Source organism: Lygodium microphyllum, chromosome 18 (genome assembly GCF_053477565.2).
Source record: "Lygodium microphyllum isolate KBCC chromosome 18, Lygodium_microphyllum_v1.1.10, whole genome shotgun sequence".
In the NCBI taxonomy this organism is placed as follows: Eukaryota; Viridiplantae; Streptophyta; class Polypodiopsida; order Schizaeales; family Lygodiaceae; genus Lygodium; species Lygodium microphyllum.
In genome coordinates, this window is record NC_141152.1 from 9,633,362 (window position 1) to 9,654,549 (window position 21,188).

The following is a 21,188-nucleotide window of genomic DNA, read 5'->3' on the forward strand; positions in this document are numbered from 1 at the left end:
TAATGAATTAATTATTTCACTTAAAAACAATCAATATGCAAGAAAAGCAAAAGAGTGTAAGAAAGGCAAAAAAGTCACCTTTAGTACACATGGGCTTTTATCATACCAATAGGCTATTCCTGATCAATCTTGCACCTAGCATAGATTATGTTGTTTTTGGAGCTGGCAACCTTATTTGGAGACAAAACAAACCTATTCTAGGCATGGTGATAGCTATTCTAGGCATGATGATGATTGGCCTAGGCAAGGCAATGTTATTCTAGGTTAAACAATGTTGTCCTAAGCATGATCATGTATCCCTTTATCTAATATGAGCACCTGCGAGTGCTATCATTGGGGCCTATGTTCTTCCTAGTTGTATTTTGTGACATTTGGAAGAGATCTATCACGACAAACCTTGTTAAAAGGGAATCGTTCTTCTACGATGGTCATGAAGGATCAAGGCAAGATTATGATCTCTCACACAAAGGCTTTGAGTGTTGGATGTGTGTGGTGAAGATTTTGTTAGTTCGAGCATTCCTTGCAAATTGCACTACCAAATGAAAATTTGACAAGGTCCAAGGTTAGGGAAAGTTGGTCTTTTTGTGTTTTTGTGGATTCATGAAGAATTATAGTAGTTATGTTCAAATCTAGTGTTCCATGTCTTTAGCTAGTGATAGCAACAAGACACACGCTTTAGAGCAATACAAATTTATGGAGGAAAAGCATTAAGTTTCTAGTCCAAGCCCTAGTCCAACCTTTCTTTGTGTCATGGTGTAGGAGTATTCTAGCTCCATAGTTTTCTTTTCTTTCCTATTGCTAAATTTCAGTCTCAAAGATTAATTGCTTGCAACTTCAAGTCTATTAGCCTTTGGTTTACTACAAACTAGTTTCACCTTGTCTATAACCATGGAGACACTTTCATGAAGCTTTTAACTAGCCATGTTTTTGGACAAGTTGCTCTTCCTACTCTCTACTTGTATGTCCTAGTACATATCACATGGGCACTTCAAAAGGATTTGTATGCCTTTTAGATCAGCATCATTGACAATGGTTGCAAGCCACATTGTTACCCTCTTGAATTGGAACCAAGGATTGAATGGAAAAAGACATGGAGATGCTAAAGGAAGTATGCAATCTCATGCTTGAAGCTAGTTCACTATTCTACCATGGATGTTTTGATGTACAATTGTTGTTCTCGAGTCATGAAATCCACAACACGCATATCCCCTCTAGTTACAATGATATCAAAGATGTGCTCCTTTTCTTCTTTCACACAAGGAGGCATCCAAGGCATTGTTCAATTGTGTAATAGAGATTAATTACTAAGCAAAGAATGGTAAGATTGGTAAAAGAGCATGCAAACTTACAACATCAATTAGCTACATTTAAAAGTGATTTGAATTGGTAGGCTTAAGATCATAGTTTTCTCAACCTAAGCAAAATTTGTTTGAGAATAGGTGTTTGCACAAATTGAATGGCATCCATCGCCACACAACTTATTCATGGCTTAGACTAAGCATGTTCTACCCAAAATATACAAAATTTTTCCATTGGTTGCACTCCAAGGTAAGATGCATATTTGCACGTCCATCAGTGAGATGACTATTAGTTTTTGATGTGTTTTTTCTTTGACATTTGGTGGCTTGATGTGATTGCTCTTAAAAAGCTTTACAACTCATACCATGATCTTGGCCTATATGATAGGTTTTATTGTTTGGCTCTTGGGATAGCATCACACATATGCAAATCCCATGTTGGTTTTTAAATAACACGAGAGCATCACAAACACTCTTTAATGGTAGGTATAATGTGATCCAAAAACCTTAAAATACCCTCACCACTTGTAAGTTATCCAATACAAGTGAAAGGGATTTCGTAATATGCTCAAACATCATGCCCCTAAAGCTTTAAAATGTCATGGAATGCCTCCCTATGTGTAAGAAAAAACCTAGATTCGGCCATGGGGCTTGGAATGAGTCATACATGAATGAAACAAAACTATAATGTGAAAATGGCATTGTTATACTACCTGTTCAATGGGCCTACATATCTACATTTGAGTGTATACATGGCACATGTTGTTGCAATGTGTGGTGCACAAAGAGAGAGAGAGAGAGAGAGAGAGAGAGAGAGAGAGAGAGAGAGAGAGAGAGAGAGAGAGAGAGAGAGAGAGAGAGAGTGTGTGTGTGTGTGTGTGTGTGTTATAGATTGACTTGCAATGACACATGAACTAAGTTGTGGTATACTGGAATGGAATAGTTAATAATGTAATGTAATTGAAACACAAACATCTCAAAATCTTTACATGAGCAATGATGGCTAGTGTATGCATCATAAGTTATAACCTTAGCGATACTTTTAGATAGTATGTGAGCTCTATTTGAGGATGCATTTTACGTATGGTCAACAATATCCCTACAAACCCCAATCGTCTATCTTTTTTCCAATTTGGATTCTTACCCTTAGGGTTCTCACTACAAAATATTGGACTTAACTTTTTATCAATAAAGCTATCCTTGTCTTAACATTTGGTGTGATCTTCTCTTAAAATGTTAGAATGTTTCTACTATTGATCGATATCTATATAAACCTTAAGTATACGATAATGTGGTGAATGTTTCTATATACATGTTAAAACTTATAAACATTAGGGTGAATTTAACCTATTTCTTTGATTTTTTCTTTCATATAAATGGCAAAAAAGCCTTCACAACCTCAATAAACTTAGAAATGTGGGTGAATAAAAATTCACTAAATTAAAGGCCAACATACTTAACTTTTCAAAAAGAAAACCACAAACATATAAAGCTTTAACCAATTGGCAAATAATAGCTAGTAAGGAAACCATAGTCAAACTAAAAAGCACCATTTGCTTATTGTTTAGCCCTTAAATATATATCAAGTGCTTTGTAAGATCAAATGATATGGAGGAGTTTTTAGTATTTGCATAAAATACATGTGTAAATGTGTACTACAAAGGCTACAATAGGAGAATATTAGTAAGACACACTCTATGATGCATAGTAAAGCCTTATAGGTTTTTATTCTATCTTGTCATTCATCTATAACTTTATAAAGATTTTACTTCACTTTACCATGAAGACATTGTTTTAATATTTTTTATTTAAAAATTTTCCTTAATTTTAACAAATATTTCACTTTATAACACCATTTAAAAATCAATGGATGAATGTGAATAATGACCTTACAATGCATTGACCAACAACCTCGAAATTGTGTAAAAAAAGAAATGCAATTTTAGTGCTTGTTCTACTTTCTGTTTAGAATAAATGAATATAGATATAATTAACATCTAATGTAGTAAATATGTGTAACTCCATTGGCATAACATGTCAAGAGGTTGAACTAGTGAATAACATATTATAAAATATCATGGCCCTCAGGGACACAAAAGGAAAAAACGGCAACTCCCTTTTGACCAATGGGAAAATTAGTGTTATATCCATTTCCTCCATAAATGCAATTGTTCGATATGGAAAAGCCACCATATATGTTGGAACCTGTGGAGTTAGACCATAATATTGATCCTGTCAATGCATCCATGGCATAAACATCTCCAGAATCGGCAAATGAGCCTGCAAAAACTACTCCATTTGCCACACTCATTGGTCCAAAAGCTCTTGCCCCATGAGGTTCCGCAGTTGTCCATAAGATTCTTCCTGTCCTTGCCTCTATTGCCACCCATCCACCCCCTATTGTTGAATTACGGTGTGGGAATAGTGTGAAATTTTTCTTGTCACCATTTACAATATTTGTGTATATTCTCTCTCCATCTGTACATGATCCCCATGATGCTCCTCCCAATGCACCTCCTGGACCTCCGACCTAGCACATGATGACATGCAAAAAGAGTGTGAAAATTAATTTTAATACCATAAAGTATATGATGATAATTAATTGAGATCTTAAGTAACATCGTGAGACTCGGATAGCCTTTTTTCTCAACCTCATGTTACAATGTAAAATGATGATTAAGATGAACAACCTACATGTAAGTATGTAATAAGATTATATATTTGAATACTCAAATATGAACTATAAGGAGCCCTTGTTAGATCCCAACAAGTATACAGTGCATTGTTGAAGATGAAATTGCACATGTTGAGGTGAGTTTTGTATGTGTGCATGTGCGTGCACACACATGTGTACTATGTAATTTGTACTTGCCCAAGGTTTTTCCATTGCACATATTGAGGTGAGTTTTGTATGTGTGCATGTGCATGCACACACGTGTACTATGTAATTTGTACTTGCCCAAGGGTTTCCCATTGTAGTGGAATTTTACTTTAAATGTTGGACAAGTATAAAGTAGCTTACCGTGGACCATACAACTTTACCAGTATCACAATCTAATGCCCAAACAACTCCACTCTTTTGTCCGGACACCACAAGACAAGTTTCCTTGCCTTCATATGTGTGATTAATAAACTTATTTTTGGTTTGAAAATCTATCAACATAGGTGCTTCTCCAAAGTCATAATCGGGGCCCATGATAGCAGGGCAATTTGGAGTCTTTGATGATTGAGCACAAGGTAAAGTCCACACATCATAACCTTGAAGACGCTTGCTCCAAGCAATGGACCCATTATCTATATGAAGGCCCATGATAGAGTCTTCATGATCATCAACATCAATGCAAGGATCGGGAAGAAGTTGGGAGTTGTTTGCCCACTTTCTTTCACACTCTTCAACGGAATCGGGGACTCGGTAATTATTCCCTGCACAATCTTTTTTGATTAGCGAATAGCATGAGAGGAAAAGCTATCTTAATTAAGCATTGCCTCAATAAAGACCTCATCCATATAAAGTCAAACACAAAAGAACACGATTTTACATTTAAGTAATGCATGAATATGTGCAAAGTTGAGAAGGTTGATGCAAATAACTATTGTTAGTGTCACATTAGCTTTGGATTTGCAAGTTAAGATGAGAGAACACCTGTTCCAAAGTACACCAATCGCCTCTTTTCATCTATTGATGGGCTGCTACCCCATATAGAAACACCATAAAATTGGGAGTTGAGGGGGACCATAGATATTTTCCACAATACATTACCATCTTTCAATCTTAGCTTTTGAAAGCTCCCTTGAAATGAGCAACAAGTAGGCAAAAACTCTTCAATAGATGATATGCCAACAAAATATGATCTGTAGACACAAGAGCAATTCCTCACAATAGTAATCACATTTAGTCAAGTTTCTTGTGCACGTTAATCTGCGCTATAAATGTTTGATTCTTTGTGCAAAGTGGTTTATAGTGGCTGAACATGAGAATACTATAGATTTGTGTGTAAAATGTATGCTTGGATATGATTACTTTGTTGAATAACGTTTCTTTATTGTCCCATCCATAGTAATAAAGTTGTTAACATATAAGGCATGTTAAGTGTATTTTCAAGCTTATTTTCTCACGTAAGCATTTAACATTTAGCACATTCCCAAACACGTATATCCATGCATGCTACACATCACAAACTATGATATTAAATGTGAAATGGTAATCCTTCTAGATGTGATTATATCTTAGCAGTGATTCAGTTTGAGCTAAACATGTAGATGCACTTGAAGCTCATATGCTTTTGAATGCTTTGACTTAGTGTATCTTGGGTATCCAATACAAGAAAGGGGCACACAACCCCATGAACTCCCTCCTACTTGTATTCTATACCCCGAAGATACAATCAAAAGATCGTCGAGAATGAAAACACAATCACAAAAAAGTGTCTGAAATTATCTCTTTAATTTTACTAAGATAGTCATTCAAGCTTCAAAGATAATTTTGCCAATTTTGAAAAATGTTCATATTTTTCTTTACCATCGTGTACAAGCACGTACCCTTCAAAGGCGGTTCCTGACATGGTAATGACAGCATTTGGGGAGGGGTCAAGGTGGGCAGACATCCAAAGCAAGGAGCCACAATGTCGATTGAGGGCAAGCACAATGGGTGGACCATGGAGGCCAACAAGGAGGAGGTGCTTGCAGATGACAGGGGTGGTACGGGAAAGAGTTTTCACACCTGCAAGTTGGCTAGGTTAGAGCTTTCCCCTTCTTTTTTTCCTTTTCTTTAAAAAGCGGCCTATAAATTTGTGAGAATATCACAAAGGTTTAGCTTCTAAGCTCTTTCGACACAAGAATATAAGAATCCATGTTTCTCAAATTCTAAGAAGAAAGACAATATCTTAAGCATTTATAATAAGGGAGGTACCACATACCTAGCCTGTTGCAATGGAGGATAGGGATCATACGTGTGCCCTGCTTGCACTTGGAGGGTGTCTTGTGTGTGGGGGTTTGGGGGGTTGGTGGTCCCTATCATCCATTGTAACATGCTAGGGATGGGGCAGCTCCCTCACAACCCATGATGATGTTGAATATCACTGGAACTCGAGAATACCATGATGAAGGTTCCCACTGTGGCACCATAAGCATTGACTAGAGTTGAACTAAGGCCTAAATTTGCAATCGACACTGTGAGAAATTTTGAAGCCCGGTTTAATAAGGAATTCCCACATGTGATTTCCATATATAGACGAGCATCTTATCTTAACATGCGTACGTATAAGACTTGAAGGAACAGGAAGAACGATGTGTTCCAAATCAATGTTTAGTATTTTGGGGAGATGGAATTAGATGGGAAGATGCATCCCTAAAGAAATATTGAGAGTGTCCAAGGAACATAGGCTTGGGAAAGAAAGGAGAGAAGAGAGGGCGTGCACCCACACCTGTGAGTTGGGTAAGGTTGAGTTTCCAGATGAGGTCGCCGGAGCGGGCGGCGAGGGCGTAGAGGTGGCCGTCCCAGCCGGGGAAGTAGAGGCGGTTGCCGAGGGTGGATGGCGTGGCCGACACATCGAAGCCCGTGGGGAACCTCCACTGCAGCTTCATCCCTGACGACCGGACCGACCGGGGCGTGATCCTCTGGCGTGGCCCCTGCGCGCTCCTGTGGTTCAATATCCCGCCTCCATGGTTCACCCACTAGCCAATTATATAATTAATGCGCACACCCAAGATCAGATTAATGCATGCTGCGGCCCATGAATGAATAGATGATATATATATATATATATAACATATGCGAGAGAGAGTACCCCTCCTCCCCACGCAGCAAGCTCCGGTCCACCCCCCCCGAAAAGAATCGCCACGGCCAACAAAAGCTTGTAATTTGCAAGACTTACGAGCTTCAATATCCTCATGGTCTGGGGACGTCGTCGTGTTTGATCCAGGGCTTATCGTGAATCTGATTGATTCTAAGGCCGAGCGACTTCGCCAGCCTTTCCGTCGGACGTCCACTTATAAGAAAGACAGTACGTCCCCTACCAAGCAACTTACGGTTGGCGTGTAAGGATACCGTTTTGCGTAGAAGCAAGGTCAGAGTTACAAGGAAAGCATAATGGAAGTTGGCCTTCGAGCACAACCTAAGGATGCTGATACTTCCATCCATTGCCCCTCAAACCAAATGATGGCCCCTTTGAAATTTTGATGGGCCACCTCAAAATTTTCGCCCTTGACTCCTGTTCCCATGCTTTATGCCACAATCTTTGACATTTGTTCTCATTTTGCCCGACTCCATGTTGGAGTTGTTAGTCTTCATTTTAAAAGATGATATATGGTGTAAAAAAGCTTATTCTTCCTTGTAAAGAGAGAGAAACTACTTATTCTACATTAACAATTCACACCCAATGTAGAGGCATTAGATTCTATTCCTTCCTCATGCTACACAAGGCTTAAATAATATGATAGGTATCCCGCATACACTAATCACATGTATTGAGGATGTAAACTAAGCTTATTTCATGTTTCCATTTTCTTGTCGTACATCTTTCTATGTAGCCTTGAGCATTACATTGCATCAACCAGTATGCTTCATCAATAACATATCAATATGCATCAAATATATTGTGCATGTCTCAACCTAACGACCTCTATGGTAGTGATATCCTCATCTTGAATGCATCAAACTCATTAAACATGGAATCCATCAAATCAAATCAAATTTTGGTGCATCAGTGGAGTTCAACAAGTCGTAATTCTCATCATAAGGATAAGGTGCACCATACATGTGTGCTAATATTTTTAAATTATCAATAATCATGATTATTAATTGGGTAATGACAAGTAAATGATAACATTCATCAAATGCTTAATCCTTCCTCCTGGTCTTCAAAAGCTTCCTAAATATTGTTCCTACTCCTCTTCTTCTTGCATGCTCATGTGTGCTAGTGTTGGTCCTTTGAGAGCTCTACGTGTGTGCGCATGTGGTTGTGAGGATATTTTACTAAATTGAAAAATTCTCCATTTTTTGGGCTTATGTACAGACTAGGATAAAGGGGCCAATAAGTTGAAACCCCCCAAAAGCAAAATACACGCCACCCCACTTTAATGATAGTTTTACACAAAGTTGCATTTAAGCTACTTACAGTTATGATACAAATTCTTATATATTACATATAAACTTGTTGTGAGTCAAATAATTGAACCATAATGTATATTATTTGACTACCTTAAAACTATTATGTGAGAATATTCTACTAAATTGAAAAGTCCTCCCCTTTTTTGGCCTATTTACATGCTAGGATAAAGGGGCTAATAAGGTGGTGCAACCCAAAAGCAAAATTAAGTATAAGCTTATTGTCAGTCAAAAAATTGAGCCATGTAAGTTCTTTTATTTTTCAATTATGTAAGTTATTTTGTTTTTGGGTTTTGTATGTCTTAAAATTTTAGAAAATTAATGTAACTCACATGGGAAGAAAGAGATATAGCAAAGGACTACCAAATTTTATGTAAATAGGGTGAGTAATTACCATGTTGATATGCTCACTCTCATTTTTGTTCACCCTTGAATAAAGCACATGTGACTTGATAACCTACAAAAAGCTCACCAAGATTTTTATTTTTCCATTAGGTTATTAGGAAGAATAAATAGCCTAGTGGATCTACCAAACCCAATCAACATGTGGGGCCCATCAAGATTTCATTGTTTCACTTTGTTGGAGGTTCTCTCTCTCTCTCTCTCTCTCTCTCTCTCTCTCTCTCTCTCTCTCTCTCTCTCTCTCTCTCTCTCTCTCTCTCTCTCTCTCTCTCTCTCTCTCTCTCTCTCTCTCTCTCTCTCGTGTGGTGTGTGTGTGGTAGGGGGGCTATTGATCGAGGCAACATTGTACATTCAACATATATGCCATGAGCTAGTCCTCTTTTTCTACTTAATGTGTGTACGCAAATGCACATGTATGTAACAGTGCGGGCCTAAGCTTGAGATTGGCATGCATCATCATAAACTTGGCATATACATATCATGAGGACTCATCAGACATTCCTCTCTTGTTACTCACTATATGTGCACATGTATATTCTATACACATGTTTATAGTAACAAAAAAGCATGTTGATGGATTGGCATACGTTATGCATATCATGAGACGATTCTCCTTTATCACTCTTTGTGTGCTGAAGTTCTTGTGTGTATATGTATTTATATGGGACATGTAGATTGACACGTGTTGCATTTGTATGCCGCCATTGACTTCGCATTGTGTCATGAACTTGACATACAAGTGTCATTTTGGTTGTGACACCCTGTTGAGATATCGAGCTCCACTCGTGATATGCCAGGGTGACCGTTGTGCATTTATGTCACCGACTTGTCAGTTGTTGCAGATGCGGTTGGTACACCGCCCATGAATAATAGCTAGATGACAGCTATCCTTATCTACTCTAGTTCGTGGCTCAGTTAGTATGCCACCTTAGTTAGTTGAGTTTGGTTTGAGACCCATATATAGGGTTCTTCTATTTTTATGTACTAGAGTTCTTTTGGCTTACACAACTAAGAAGAGGAAAACTGTTTTCAGCCTCCACCTTTGTGTGTATTCCCCCATTGTGCAAGCAAGAAAGCTACAAGTGAGACTCCTTCCTTCTCTCCCACAATCTTGACATGGTATCAGAGCCTTGTTCGTGGTAAGGAGCTCAAGAAAGCAAGCCAATTTCGTGGTGTTCTGGTAAGAGGACCAGTGTTGCTTTCATTTTTCTGTTTTGGGAGCAAGTCTCTGCAGGTAGCACAGCCGGAAAGTGCAAGAGTGCATTGTCTCAGATTGAGACGCCCTTCGTGGTGTAGCAAGAGGGCAGTATATGCTGCAGGATATGGCTTTAGCCCTTGGTTGCTCTATTTTTTTGATTTGAGGCCATTTCGGGGCCTGTTTTGGAGGCGGAAGTTTTCTGCACGCACTCAAAAAAAGGCCCTGTTTGATGCTGTGCAACCACTGTTCTACAAGTCGGTGAAAAGTTACCACAGAAATAGCATCATATGCTTGTGTGCAGAGACATTGGGAGTTACAGAATCATCCTTGGTTCCTGTTTATGCAAAATCGTCACTAGGAAGTGACTATGTGGTCAAATACCACTTTCACCAGCTTTGCAGATTTGCCCTTGTGAGGGTGAAGCTGTGTTTTTTGCAGTGACAGAATTTTTTGCAGTGTTCTGTAATGGCGTCTGATTCTCTTTCACAGATTGTAACTGAAAAGCTTGACAAGAACAACTTCCAAGCATGGAAGTTTAGAATGACGAATTTCCTTATGGGAAAAGGATATTGGGAATTTGTTGCAGGAAATGAAGAAGAACCAGTTCTTCCTGATATTCCCAATCAACAGCAAATGCAGGCATTTAAAGCATGGCATGAGAGAGCCAGGAAAGTTATGTACTGGCTGTCTATTAGTATTTCAGACTCTATGATTGTGCATATTCAGGATGCAAGTACGCCAAAGGAGACATGGGATACTTTGTCAAAAATGTATAGCACAAATACACAAGCCAGGAAAATGCAGCTCAAGCAAGAGTTGCATAATGTGCAAAGAGAAAGTATGAGCATCAATGACTACTACATGAAGGTGAAGAAGATTGCAGATGCACTTGCTTCCATTGGGTCGCTAGTGGAAGATGATGATTTAGTTTCTGTGACCTTGAATGGTCTAGGAAAGGATTATACGCAGTTTCGGATATCCATTTCAGTTCGTGAAAGATTTCCTGATTTTGAGGAGTTGATTGTTCTTCTAATTTCTGAGGATCAGAGAAATGGTGGTGCATCTTCTTCAGGAGGAACTTCAAAAGAAGTTGTCTTCTACTCAAATGCTGGAAGAGGTAGAGAAGGCCGATCTGGAGGCCGTGGTAGAAATCAGAATATGCAGCAAACTCAAGAAAACCAGTCCTATGGAGGAGGACGTGGTAACTCTAGAGGCAGGGGGAGCCAAAGAGGTCGTGGTGGATGGCAAAGAGGCCAAAATGCAAACAGTAATGTTGAATGCTACTACTGTGGTAAAATGGATCATATGGCTAAAGACTGCTATAAAAAGCAGAATGACGTGATGAATGGAAAATTGCAACAAGGGAATTATGCATCTTCTAGTAGACACGGTGATGGCAGAAATGAGCATTTGTTTATGGTGCAACACATGAATAATTCTGTGACAAGTGTAGAAGAAAGCAGCGATGTATGGTATGTTGACTCAGGTGCATCAAACCACATGACAGGTCATGCAGAATGGATGGAGGATGCAAGGAAAATGGAAAAACCAGGATTTGTGGAGATTGGTGATAATACTGCACATCCTATTGTGCAGATTGGAAAAATTCCTTTGTCTATGCAGGATGGGAAAAAGAAATACTTGTCCGATGTATTTCATGTCCCGAATATCACTAAGAATCTGGTTTCTGTTGGTCAAATGGTTGAGCAGGGCTTGCAGGTCAGATTTAATCCTCATGGATGCTTTGTTGAGGATATGAAAAATAAAGGTCGCTTGATAGCAAAAGGAATGAAGAAGGGCAGAATGTTTATGTTGGATGCAGACATGCCTGAATTGAGTGCAGTAATGTTTGCACATGGGACCGGTGTAGTTGCAGATATTGATATCTGGCATAAACGCATTGGTCATGTTAATGTACAGCGACTTAAATCAATGCAGGCCCAAAATATTGTTGCAGGATTGCCTAAATTCAAGGTTACAGAAATGCATAAGGTATGTGAAGCCTGTCAGTTTGGAAAACAGGCAAGGAAACCATTTCCTAGACATGTTCAAGAGAGTAAGAAGCCATTGGAATTAATCCACTCTGATGTGTGGACTACTAAAGCTGCATCTCTTGGAGGCTGTCATTATTTTGTCACTTTTATTGATGACTATAGCAGAAAAGTTTGGGTGTATTTTATGAAAAAGAAAAGTGAAGTTTTTGGGCATTTCAAAACTCTTAAAGCTATGATTGAAAAAGAAACAGGCCTGCAAATAAAATGCCTAAGGTCAGATGGAGAGGGAGAGTACCTCTCAAATGAGTTTGCAAGGTTCCTGCAGGAGCATGGCATAAGGCAGCAATATTCATGCAGTCATACCCCACAACAAAATGGAATTGCAGAAAGGAAAAACAGACATATTGGAGAGGTATCTCGTGCCATGCTCAACGAAAAAGACTTGCCAGATTTTTACTAGGCTGAAGCAGTTGCTACAGCAGTCTACATAATGAACAAGACTCCCACTGCAGCAATACATGGGATGACTCCAGAGGAGAGGTATACTGGTAGGAAACCAGATATTTCTCATTTGAAGATTTTTGGTTGCATTGCCTATGTTCATGTGCCAGATGAGTTGAGATCCAAGTTGGATCCAAAAGCTGAGAAGTGCATCTTTATTGGTTACTCTGTGCAGCAGAAAGGGTATAGATGCTATAACCCTTCTACTCGTAAGTTTACAGTGAGCAGAGATGTTGTTTTTTATGAGATGAGTAGCTGGTATAAACCAGTAAATGTGATTGATGATGTAGATGCACAAAATGGTAATGCTACACAGAATTCACAGCAGCAGTCACAAAATATTAGTGGACCTGGAGCGTCCTCTAGCAGTGGTTCACATACTTCGCCATGGACAGGCAGATTGAGATCAGGAGAATCTTCTCAAAGCAATGCAAATAGTGGTATTCAGGTATCACGAAAAGGAAAAGAGAAGGTAGATCAGCCCATATTTGATGTGAATGCAGGTCACTCTTATGTGGATGGTGAATCCAGTAGCTTAGAACAGAGCATTGATGATGAGTTGGGTATTCCTTCTATTGTTACACCTGTAGTAAGGAAGACCAGGGATGTTTTGAGAGCACCTGGGAGTGAACCTACTTTGCGCAGGTCCACCAGAGCTAGGTATCCTATGGATAGGCTGAAATATGATGGATTTACAGCCATTCACTATGCCTATATGGTCAAAGTGATACAGGAACCAGAACCCACTTCTTTTGAGCAAGCTATGTGAAAAGAAAAATGGGAGAAAGCCATGGATGAAGAAATGGATGCCTTGGAAGCAAATGCTACATGGGAATTGGTACCTTTGCCTAAAGGTAAGAATGCAATTGGCTGTAAGTGGGTTTATAAGGTGAAGCACAATGCAGATGGTTCTGTGAACAGATACAAGGCAAGATTAGTAGTCAAGGGGTATGCACAAACATATGGCATTGATTATGAAGAAACTTTCAGTCCGGTTGCAAGGATGGCAACCGTAAGAGCAGTCATTGCTATGGCTGCATCAAAGGAATGGTCTTTATATCAGATGGATGTAAAGAATGCCTTCTTGCATGGTGATTTGCAAGAAGAGGTATATATGGAGCAGCCACCAGGTTATGTGCATGCTGTTCATCCTGAGTTTGTTTGCAGGTTGAAGAAAGCATTGTATGGCTTGAAGCAAGCACCTAGAGCATGGTCTGACAAGATAGAACAGTATCTTGTCACTATTGGCTTTCAGATTTCCAAGGCAGATTTCTCACTTTATGTGAGAAAAAAAGAGAAAGGTATTATGCTACTTGTCATTTATGTTGATGATTTGATTATGACAGGTGACAGTGATGAAGATATCCTTCATGTAAAAATACTATTGAAGCAGAAGTTTGAGATGAAGGATTTGGGAGAGTTGCGTTATTTCTTGGGCATTGAGGTGATTAGATCACCGAGTGGGATACGGCTCTTGTAGAGGCAGTATGGATTAGACATGCTGTCCAAATATGGGATGACAGGCTGTAAGCCTATTTCAGTTCCTTTGGAGTAGAATGTGAAGCTGAGCGGCGCAGATGCAGGTGAGCTTCTGGAAGACCCTACTATGTATAGACGCATAGTAGGAAGTTTGATTTATATGACTATTACCAGGCCAGATTTGAGCTATGCTGTTGGATTGGTAAGTCATTTTATGCAGGCTCCAAGGAAACCGCATTTGGATGCGGCTAGACGCATACTCAGGTATGTGAAGTCCACATTGCAGTATGGACTACTTTATGAGACTGGGGTTCAGATACAGTTGCATGGATACACTGATGCTGATTGGGCTGGTAGTATTTCTGATAGACGATCTACCAGTGGATATGTGTTCTCTTTTGGGAGTGCTGCAGTCACTTGGAGTAGTAAGAAACAACCTACAGTTGCCTTGTCGAGCACAGAGGCTGAGTACAGGGGTGCAGCAATGGCTGCATGTGAGGTAGCTTGGTTGCATAAGCTACTTTATGATATGCATCAGCCTACAGATGGGCCAGTTGTCATTTACTGTGACAACATGAGTAGTATACACTTGGCAAATAACCCAGTCTATCATGCTAGAACAAAGCACATTGAGGTGCATTATCACTATGTGCGGGAGAGGGTTTTACTAGGTCTTATTGATCTAGTTTATGTCAGTACAGAGGATCAGGTAGCTAACATATTTACAAAGGCATTGGGCGCAGAGAAGCTATGCAAGTTCAGAGACCTGCTTGGTGTGCAGGAATTGGGATTGAGCTCGAGGGGGAGTGTTGAGATATCGAGCTCCACTCGTGATATGCTAGGGTGACCGTTGTGCATTTATGTCACCGACTTGTCAGTTGCAGATGCGGTTGGTACACCGCCCATGAATAATAGCTAGATGACAGCTATCCTTATCTACTCTAGTCCGTGGCTCAATTAGTATGCCACCTTAGTTAGTTGAGTTTGGTTTGAGACCCATATATAGGGTTCTTCTATTTTTATGTACTAGAGTTCTTTTGGCTTACACAACTAAGAAGAGGAAAACTGTTTTCAGCCTCCAGCTTTGTGTGTATTCCCCCATTGTGCAAGCAAGAAAGCTACAAGTGAGACTCCTTCCTTCTCTCCCACAATCTTGACACACCCTTCCTTTCTCCATCAAGTATTTGATGGACACTTGGTTGTGAACTCAACAAAATAGTGTCTTGATGAGCTACATAAGATAGTAAAGTGATTGGCATTTGGTGGTGCATTCAACTAGATAATGTCCCCACCTATGTGTGATTTTAATCAAAACTTACAACCTTTTGTATTCTTTAAATTAAAATAATCATTCAATTTATTTTACATTTACCAATGACAATGTTACATCAACAAACAATAAAATAATAGAACTTATATAATCTAATAACACAGAAGATAGAATGTAACACCAATTTTTTCATGAAAACAACAAATTTCAATATTGGTTAACTAATCTATACAATGTACAATACTAGACTTCAATTATTTTTCTCTTATCATCTCTCTTCCTCTGTGTGTGTGTGTGTGTGTGTGTGTGTGTGTGTGAAAATTCAATCTTGATACTCTCTCTTAATCATTTCGATAGATTAAGTTAACCTTAGTATATTCATTATCTTAGATGATTACATCTATAATAATCATGGTGAAAAATGTCTAAGCACACTTAAAACAACTAATAGTCTTGATTATCTGTAAATGCTAGATCTTGATTTTTTTCTCTTATTATTACTATATTCTCTCTCTCTCTCTCTCTCTCTCTCTCTCTCTCTCTCTCTCTCTCTCTATTTAAACTTGATAATCACAATGAGAAAAAGGAGCCAAAAGTGAACCAAAATAATCTACATTGTTTCATTCTCTCTCTCTCTCTCTCTCTCTCTCTCTCTCTCTCTCTCTCTCTCTCTAAATTTAAACTTGATAATCACAATGAGAAAAAGGAGCCAAAAGTGAACCAAAATAATCTACATTGTCTCATTCCGTCTCTCTCTCTCTCTCTCTCTCTCTCTCTCTCTCTCTCTCTCTCTCTCTCTCTCTCTCTCTCTCTCTCTCTCTCTCTCTCTCTCTCTCTCTCTCTCTCTCTCTCTCTCTCTCTCTCTCTCTCTCTCAAAATCATTCTAAGAGAGATTAAGTTAACATTATTATATCCATCGTCTTGGGCTTACAAGTCTATATACATTATCTTAGACTCGCAAGTTTATAATAGTCATGGTGAATGATGTCTAAGTCGCCTTAAAATAATTAATGGTTTGATTATCTATAAATTCATTATATTTTAAGATGGATTGGCTTGGATCTATGAGTCATAAGTGGACTATGCATAAAAACAATTAACAATTAATAATATTGTGTGTGTGTGTGTGCATGCGTGCACGCGTGCGTGCATGGGGGCATGCGTGCGTGGGTGTGTGTGTGTGCGTGTGTGTGTGTGTGTGCGTGCGTGTGTGTGTGTGGGTGTGTGTGTGTGTGTGTGTGTGTGTGTAAATTCAATCTTGATCCTCTTTCTCAATCATTTCGATAGATTAAGTTAACCTTAGTATATTCATTACCTTAGATTATTAAATCTATAATAATCATGGTGAAAAATGTCTAAGCACACTTAAAACAACTAATAGTCTTGATTATCTGTAAATGATAGATCTTGATTTTTTTCTCTTATTATTACTATATACTCTCTCTCTCTCTCTCTCTCTCTCTCTCTCTCTCTCTCTCTCTCTCTCTCTCTCTCTCTCTCTCTCTCTAAATTTAAACTTGATAATCACAATGAGAAAAAGGAGCCAAAAGTGAACCAAAATAATCTACATTGTTTCATTCTCTCTCTCTCTCTCTCTCTCTCTCTCTCTCTCTCTCTCTCTCTCTCAAAATCATTCTAAGAGAGATTAAGTTAACATTATTATATCCATCATCTTGGGCTTACAAGTCTATATACATTATCTTAGACTCATAAGTTTATAATAGTCAAGGTGAATGATGTCTAAGTGGCCTTAAAATAATTAATGGTTTGATTATCTATAAGTTCATTATATTTTAAGATGGATTGACTTGGATCTATGAGTCATAAGTGGACTATGCATATAAACAATCAACAATTAATAATATTGTGTGTGTGTGTGTGTGTGTGTGTGTGTGTTTTTTTTTTTTTTTTTGGTAGGGTGTTAGGTTAAGTTTTGGCCACAACACTCATATACTTGTCTTTCATTGTTAAAGAGTATTGCAAGAACGACCCTCAAAGTGGCCAAAATGTTACACATTTTCTTAGTAGAAGCCATCTTGTCCAGCACAAACAACCAAATAGAGCACATCAATAGCAATGAGGCTACACTTATAAACTTCTATAATCAAGCATGTGTTTTCATGTTCACAATGCTTCACAACAAGAAGATCCATAATCATGGGCAAGGATACTATGGCACACACTCAAGAATCACTAGTATGCACAACAATTGGGATGCTCTTCAATGCACTGAAGCTAGACAATGTCATTGGGCAAGGTGTCTTCAAACAATACATTGAAATCATAGTATATAATATTAGCTATTTTTCCTCAAATATCAAAGATTTATAAAGGCTCTGACAACACAAAATGGCAACAATTTCCCTCAAATCCTATGCAAAGATACATGTATAGGGGCTCTAACAACACAAAACTTTAACAATTTCAAGTGAAGTAAGGCATAGAGAAGGTTAATGCATAGATCATGCAATGCATTGCTTTCACTTATGAGCCCATTTGGGTGACTATTTTCCCTCTCTTGAATGGCAGTATATATACTCAATGATGTTCCAATGTGGGGCCCATATCATGATTGTAAGTACAAAGTAACAATTGATAACCTATGAAACATAAACATTAGCTTTAGACTAGATCCAAACATGGTCCTCAATGAAGAGAAGATGGCTAGAATTCTAGGATGATTAATAATATGTTGCACATCATTCATGCAGTGGTCGATAGGATGAAGGCTATGCATAGTGGCAATGCCATCCATTTTGACTTACATGCAAATAACATTGTGTTGTACTTCACCATAGATAATACCCCCAAGGTCAGCATAATTGATCGAGGTCTAATAGTCATCTCCAGAATGACAAGGCCGAGCCTCAACTAGCAAAGTAGTGCACAAGAGGATCCTCTACATGTCATTGACGAGTGTCGAAGGAAAGGGGCCAAGAAAGAAGGAGGCCATGAATTGTATCAGAGATTTACGATCCCTTGAGCCTAGAAGAAGAAGGACATGAACAATGCCAAAGATTTAAGATGCCATGTGCCAATCTACTTACACCAAGGAGTGTGATGTGTACACTTTAGGATGGGGCAGTATGTACCTTCAAGTTTTAGTACTTAGGCCAATACCTTTGGCTATGTAGATTGTGGAGGGATGACTCTACAAAATGTTGATGCACTTTATAGAATTAAAATAGGGATTGCATGCTAGTAGAAGACAAGGCCTTTTGACCATCTTGTTGATTTTTTTTTAGGGGCAAAATGTAGCATTGACCCTGCAAAGGTGCAACAACCTCTTATTGGCCTTGGGCCAATCCTAGGCCATCACTTGAAGAAATCCCCTTTTTTTAAAAAGCAAAACAATATCAAAATGTGTCTTAGCAACTATCATTGTCTCTATCAGTCCAACAGTGCATTGAATATCATAAAAATTGATTGTGAATCTAGGGATTTTATGATGTATTTTGTATCTCAATGTATTTATAATTGGATCCGGGGATTTTTTTATTGAGATAACAAGTCACACATGCTAGCATATGCATTTAATTATGTCTGATTGGTTCAAATTTAAAGCATTGTAAGATGTATTATATAACTAGGGCTCATAGAGCTCTATTTATTGACACAAGCTGCTATGTCATATGTGCTAACTTGTGCATTTAATTATGTTTGATTGGTTCAAAGTCTAAGAATTGTGATATGTATTGCGCGATTGACTTTGGGTTCTTTGTCTCTCAATGTTTCTATGTAAGATGTGCTAACTTGTCTCTCCTTGTGTTGTGGATGCATGTATTTGTGGCCACTTCATCTTCATGTCTTATATGCAAACAATGAACACCAAGCGTTCTCAATCTTAAAAAATGGGAGAGGGCTTAAACTGTTGATGGGCAAGGGATGAGGGCAAAGATAATGTTCAATAAGGGCCAAAATTTGTATATTTTGTGCCAAACTTGGTACAATGTATCAACTTCGCATATCTGAGGTGAGATGCACATATGATGGTTATGGTGATTGACACTTCAAAGTGAGCTTGAGCATCTTGACAAGATTGCTACTCATATTGTCTAATTCCTTTCCACCTTCTCAGTCACAATGACAATTGCAAACCTTTTTGAATAATATTACATTTTAGGCAAAATATTTGGAATATTTTAAAGATTCTCTAAAAATAAAAAACTCACATATGTTTTTGAGTCATAATGTTTTAAAAAGAATCTTCAAAAGTGTTAACTTTTTGGGTACATTTAAAATTTTATGGTTCTAAAATGGAAGCTAATTTTAAGTGCATTCTATGTGTCGTGCTAAAAAATAACTTTGCACATACAACTATGTCCTCATTCTCATTACATTTAGAAATGCATATGTGAAGCTTCTCTCCTTGAATGCTTAATATAGTCCTTTTTAAATTAAAATAATCTTTCTTTATGGAATGCTTTGCTATTTTCTTTATATGGTTCAAGAATTCCTAGTTTTCTTTGCAAAAGCAATAAGATCATGTGTAGAACAAGAAACAAGGTAGAAACTTAGTTTTGTTGTTTCTCCCTCATTTAGAGTTGGATTTCAAATCTTTTAGAGTTATTTCGGGGGTTTTGTCACATTTTGGACATGATGGAGATGTTTAAACATCACGATTCAGCACACAATTTTGTTTGCAATAATTACAACAAAGTTACAAAAAATCTCTTAATATATAAAACTCTATACTTTCATTGATATTTGTGTTTTCTTATAATTAGATATATTATATGAATGTAAATAGTTATGGAATCAATACTTCATAATAGAGGATGAAAAACCATGGATTTGGTTTATCCAACAATGATATTGATTTTGAAACATTTGGATGAGGTAAAGATGCTAATTTTATTCAACTAAAAGTGATTTGTAGAGATGGTCCTTTTGCACGCACGCATGCACATGTGCGCGCGCGCGCGCGCACACACACACACACACACACACACACACACACACACACACACACACACACACACACACACACACACACACACACACACACACACACACACACACACACACACACACACACACACACACACACACACACACACACACACATTAAGGTACAAACAAACATAGATATACATGAAGCACACCTTTAAAAATGTTATTACTTGAACTTCTAACATTTTTTATTGAAAAACTCAAATAACATGTATTTCATGGACGTTTTTCACTATGAATGATTACTACTTATGGAGGAGGTGCCCACTTATTATGGCTATGAAGGAAGGAGCCCTAAAATTATTAGTTTTCTAGTAGAATTTTTCAAAATTCTATTGGCATTTTTTATTAATTCTATGATAAATAAGCTTCACTCAAAAGAAGAAAAACAACTCCAATCTTGAATGGTATTGATGATATCACATGAAAGAGTATCCATATATTATCAAGAAAAGCAATGATACCAAAGACTAAGATTGATTATGTAATTATGAAAACCCAACAATTGTAAGAAGGGAAGCATGGTGGGGGCCAGTAAGGCCTACTAATCATGCTTCATGCAGTTGGTGTCATTGTGAAGCACCTGAGCTATGCCTTGCTTGATTCACATTTTTGTGAGCAAATGGAAGAAAACACACTTTTCTCATAGGAATAGCTTCATTTCATGTTACACCATGTCGTGAGTGGTTCCACTCTACCGCACTGTCTCTGGTTTAGTTCGCTTGGGTGATGACAGGTCACTTGCTATTATTGGCATTAGGGATGTACGACTATAGTTCTCTATTGGTAGTACTTTTCTGTTACAGGATGTACGTCATGTACCTGCACTTACATGCAGTCTTATGTATGCAGGGCAGCTTGATGATGCTGGGTCTCATGTTTCATTTGGGAATTCTGCTTGGAAAATCACGTGTGGTAGACTTATGCTTGCTAGAGGTGCCAAGGCTAGTTGCCTCTATCCTCTTGTAGTTGATGGGTCCTCTATTGA

General features: G+C 38.2%; 1 protein-coding gene across 3 annotated transcripts; it reads right to left on the reverse strand.

The window, feature by feature from the left end:
- Positions 1-3,256: 3,256 nt before the first annotated feature.
- Positions 3,257-7,262, reverse strand: LOC148020568 (uncharacterized). 3 transcript variants are annotated; one of them, XM_087698343.1, is made up of 6 exons: positions 7,085-7,262; positions 6,722-6,971; positions 5,838-6,018; positions 4,942-5,150; positions 4,321-4,721; positions 3,257-3,828 (listed from the first exon to the last, which is right to left on the reverse strand). In XM_087698343.1, exons 1-6 carry the CDS (start codon positions 7,187-7,189, stop codon positions 3,364-3,366), a joined length of 1,611 nt encoding a protein of 536 aa, XP_087554469.1. In that variant the 5' UTR covers positions 7,190-7,262; the 3' UTR covers positions 3,257-3,363. The 3 variants fall into 3 exon arrangements, with proteins under 3 accessions (XP_087554469.1, XP_087554470.1, XP_087554471.1); XM_087698344.1 differs by having other exon boundaries at positions 7,172-7,204; XM_087698345.1 differs by lacking the exons at positions 6,722-6,971; positions 7,085-7,262 and adding an exon at positions 6,215-6,352.
- Positions 7,263-21,188: the final 13,926 nt, after the last annotated feature.

Bases quoted from the DNA above. Each gene is read 5' to 3' on its own strand.
- LOC148020568 (XM_087698343.1), bottom strand. From the start codon at position 7,189: ATGAGGATATTGAAGCTCGTAAGTCTTGCAAATTACAAGCTTTTGTTG. The intron at 6,019-6,721 runs GTGTGGGTGCAC...GCCAACTTGCAG, and splicing joins CAACCTTACCCAACTCACAG to GTGTGAAAACTCTTTCCCGT. The intron at 4,722-4,941 runs GTGTTCTCTCAT...AAGATTGTGCAG, and splicing joins ATTGGTGTACTTTGGAACAG to GGAATAATTACCGAGTCCCC.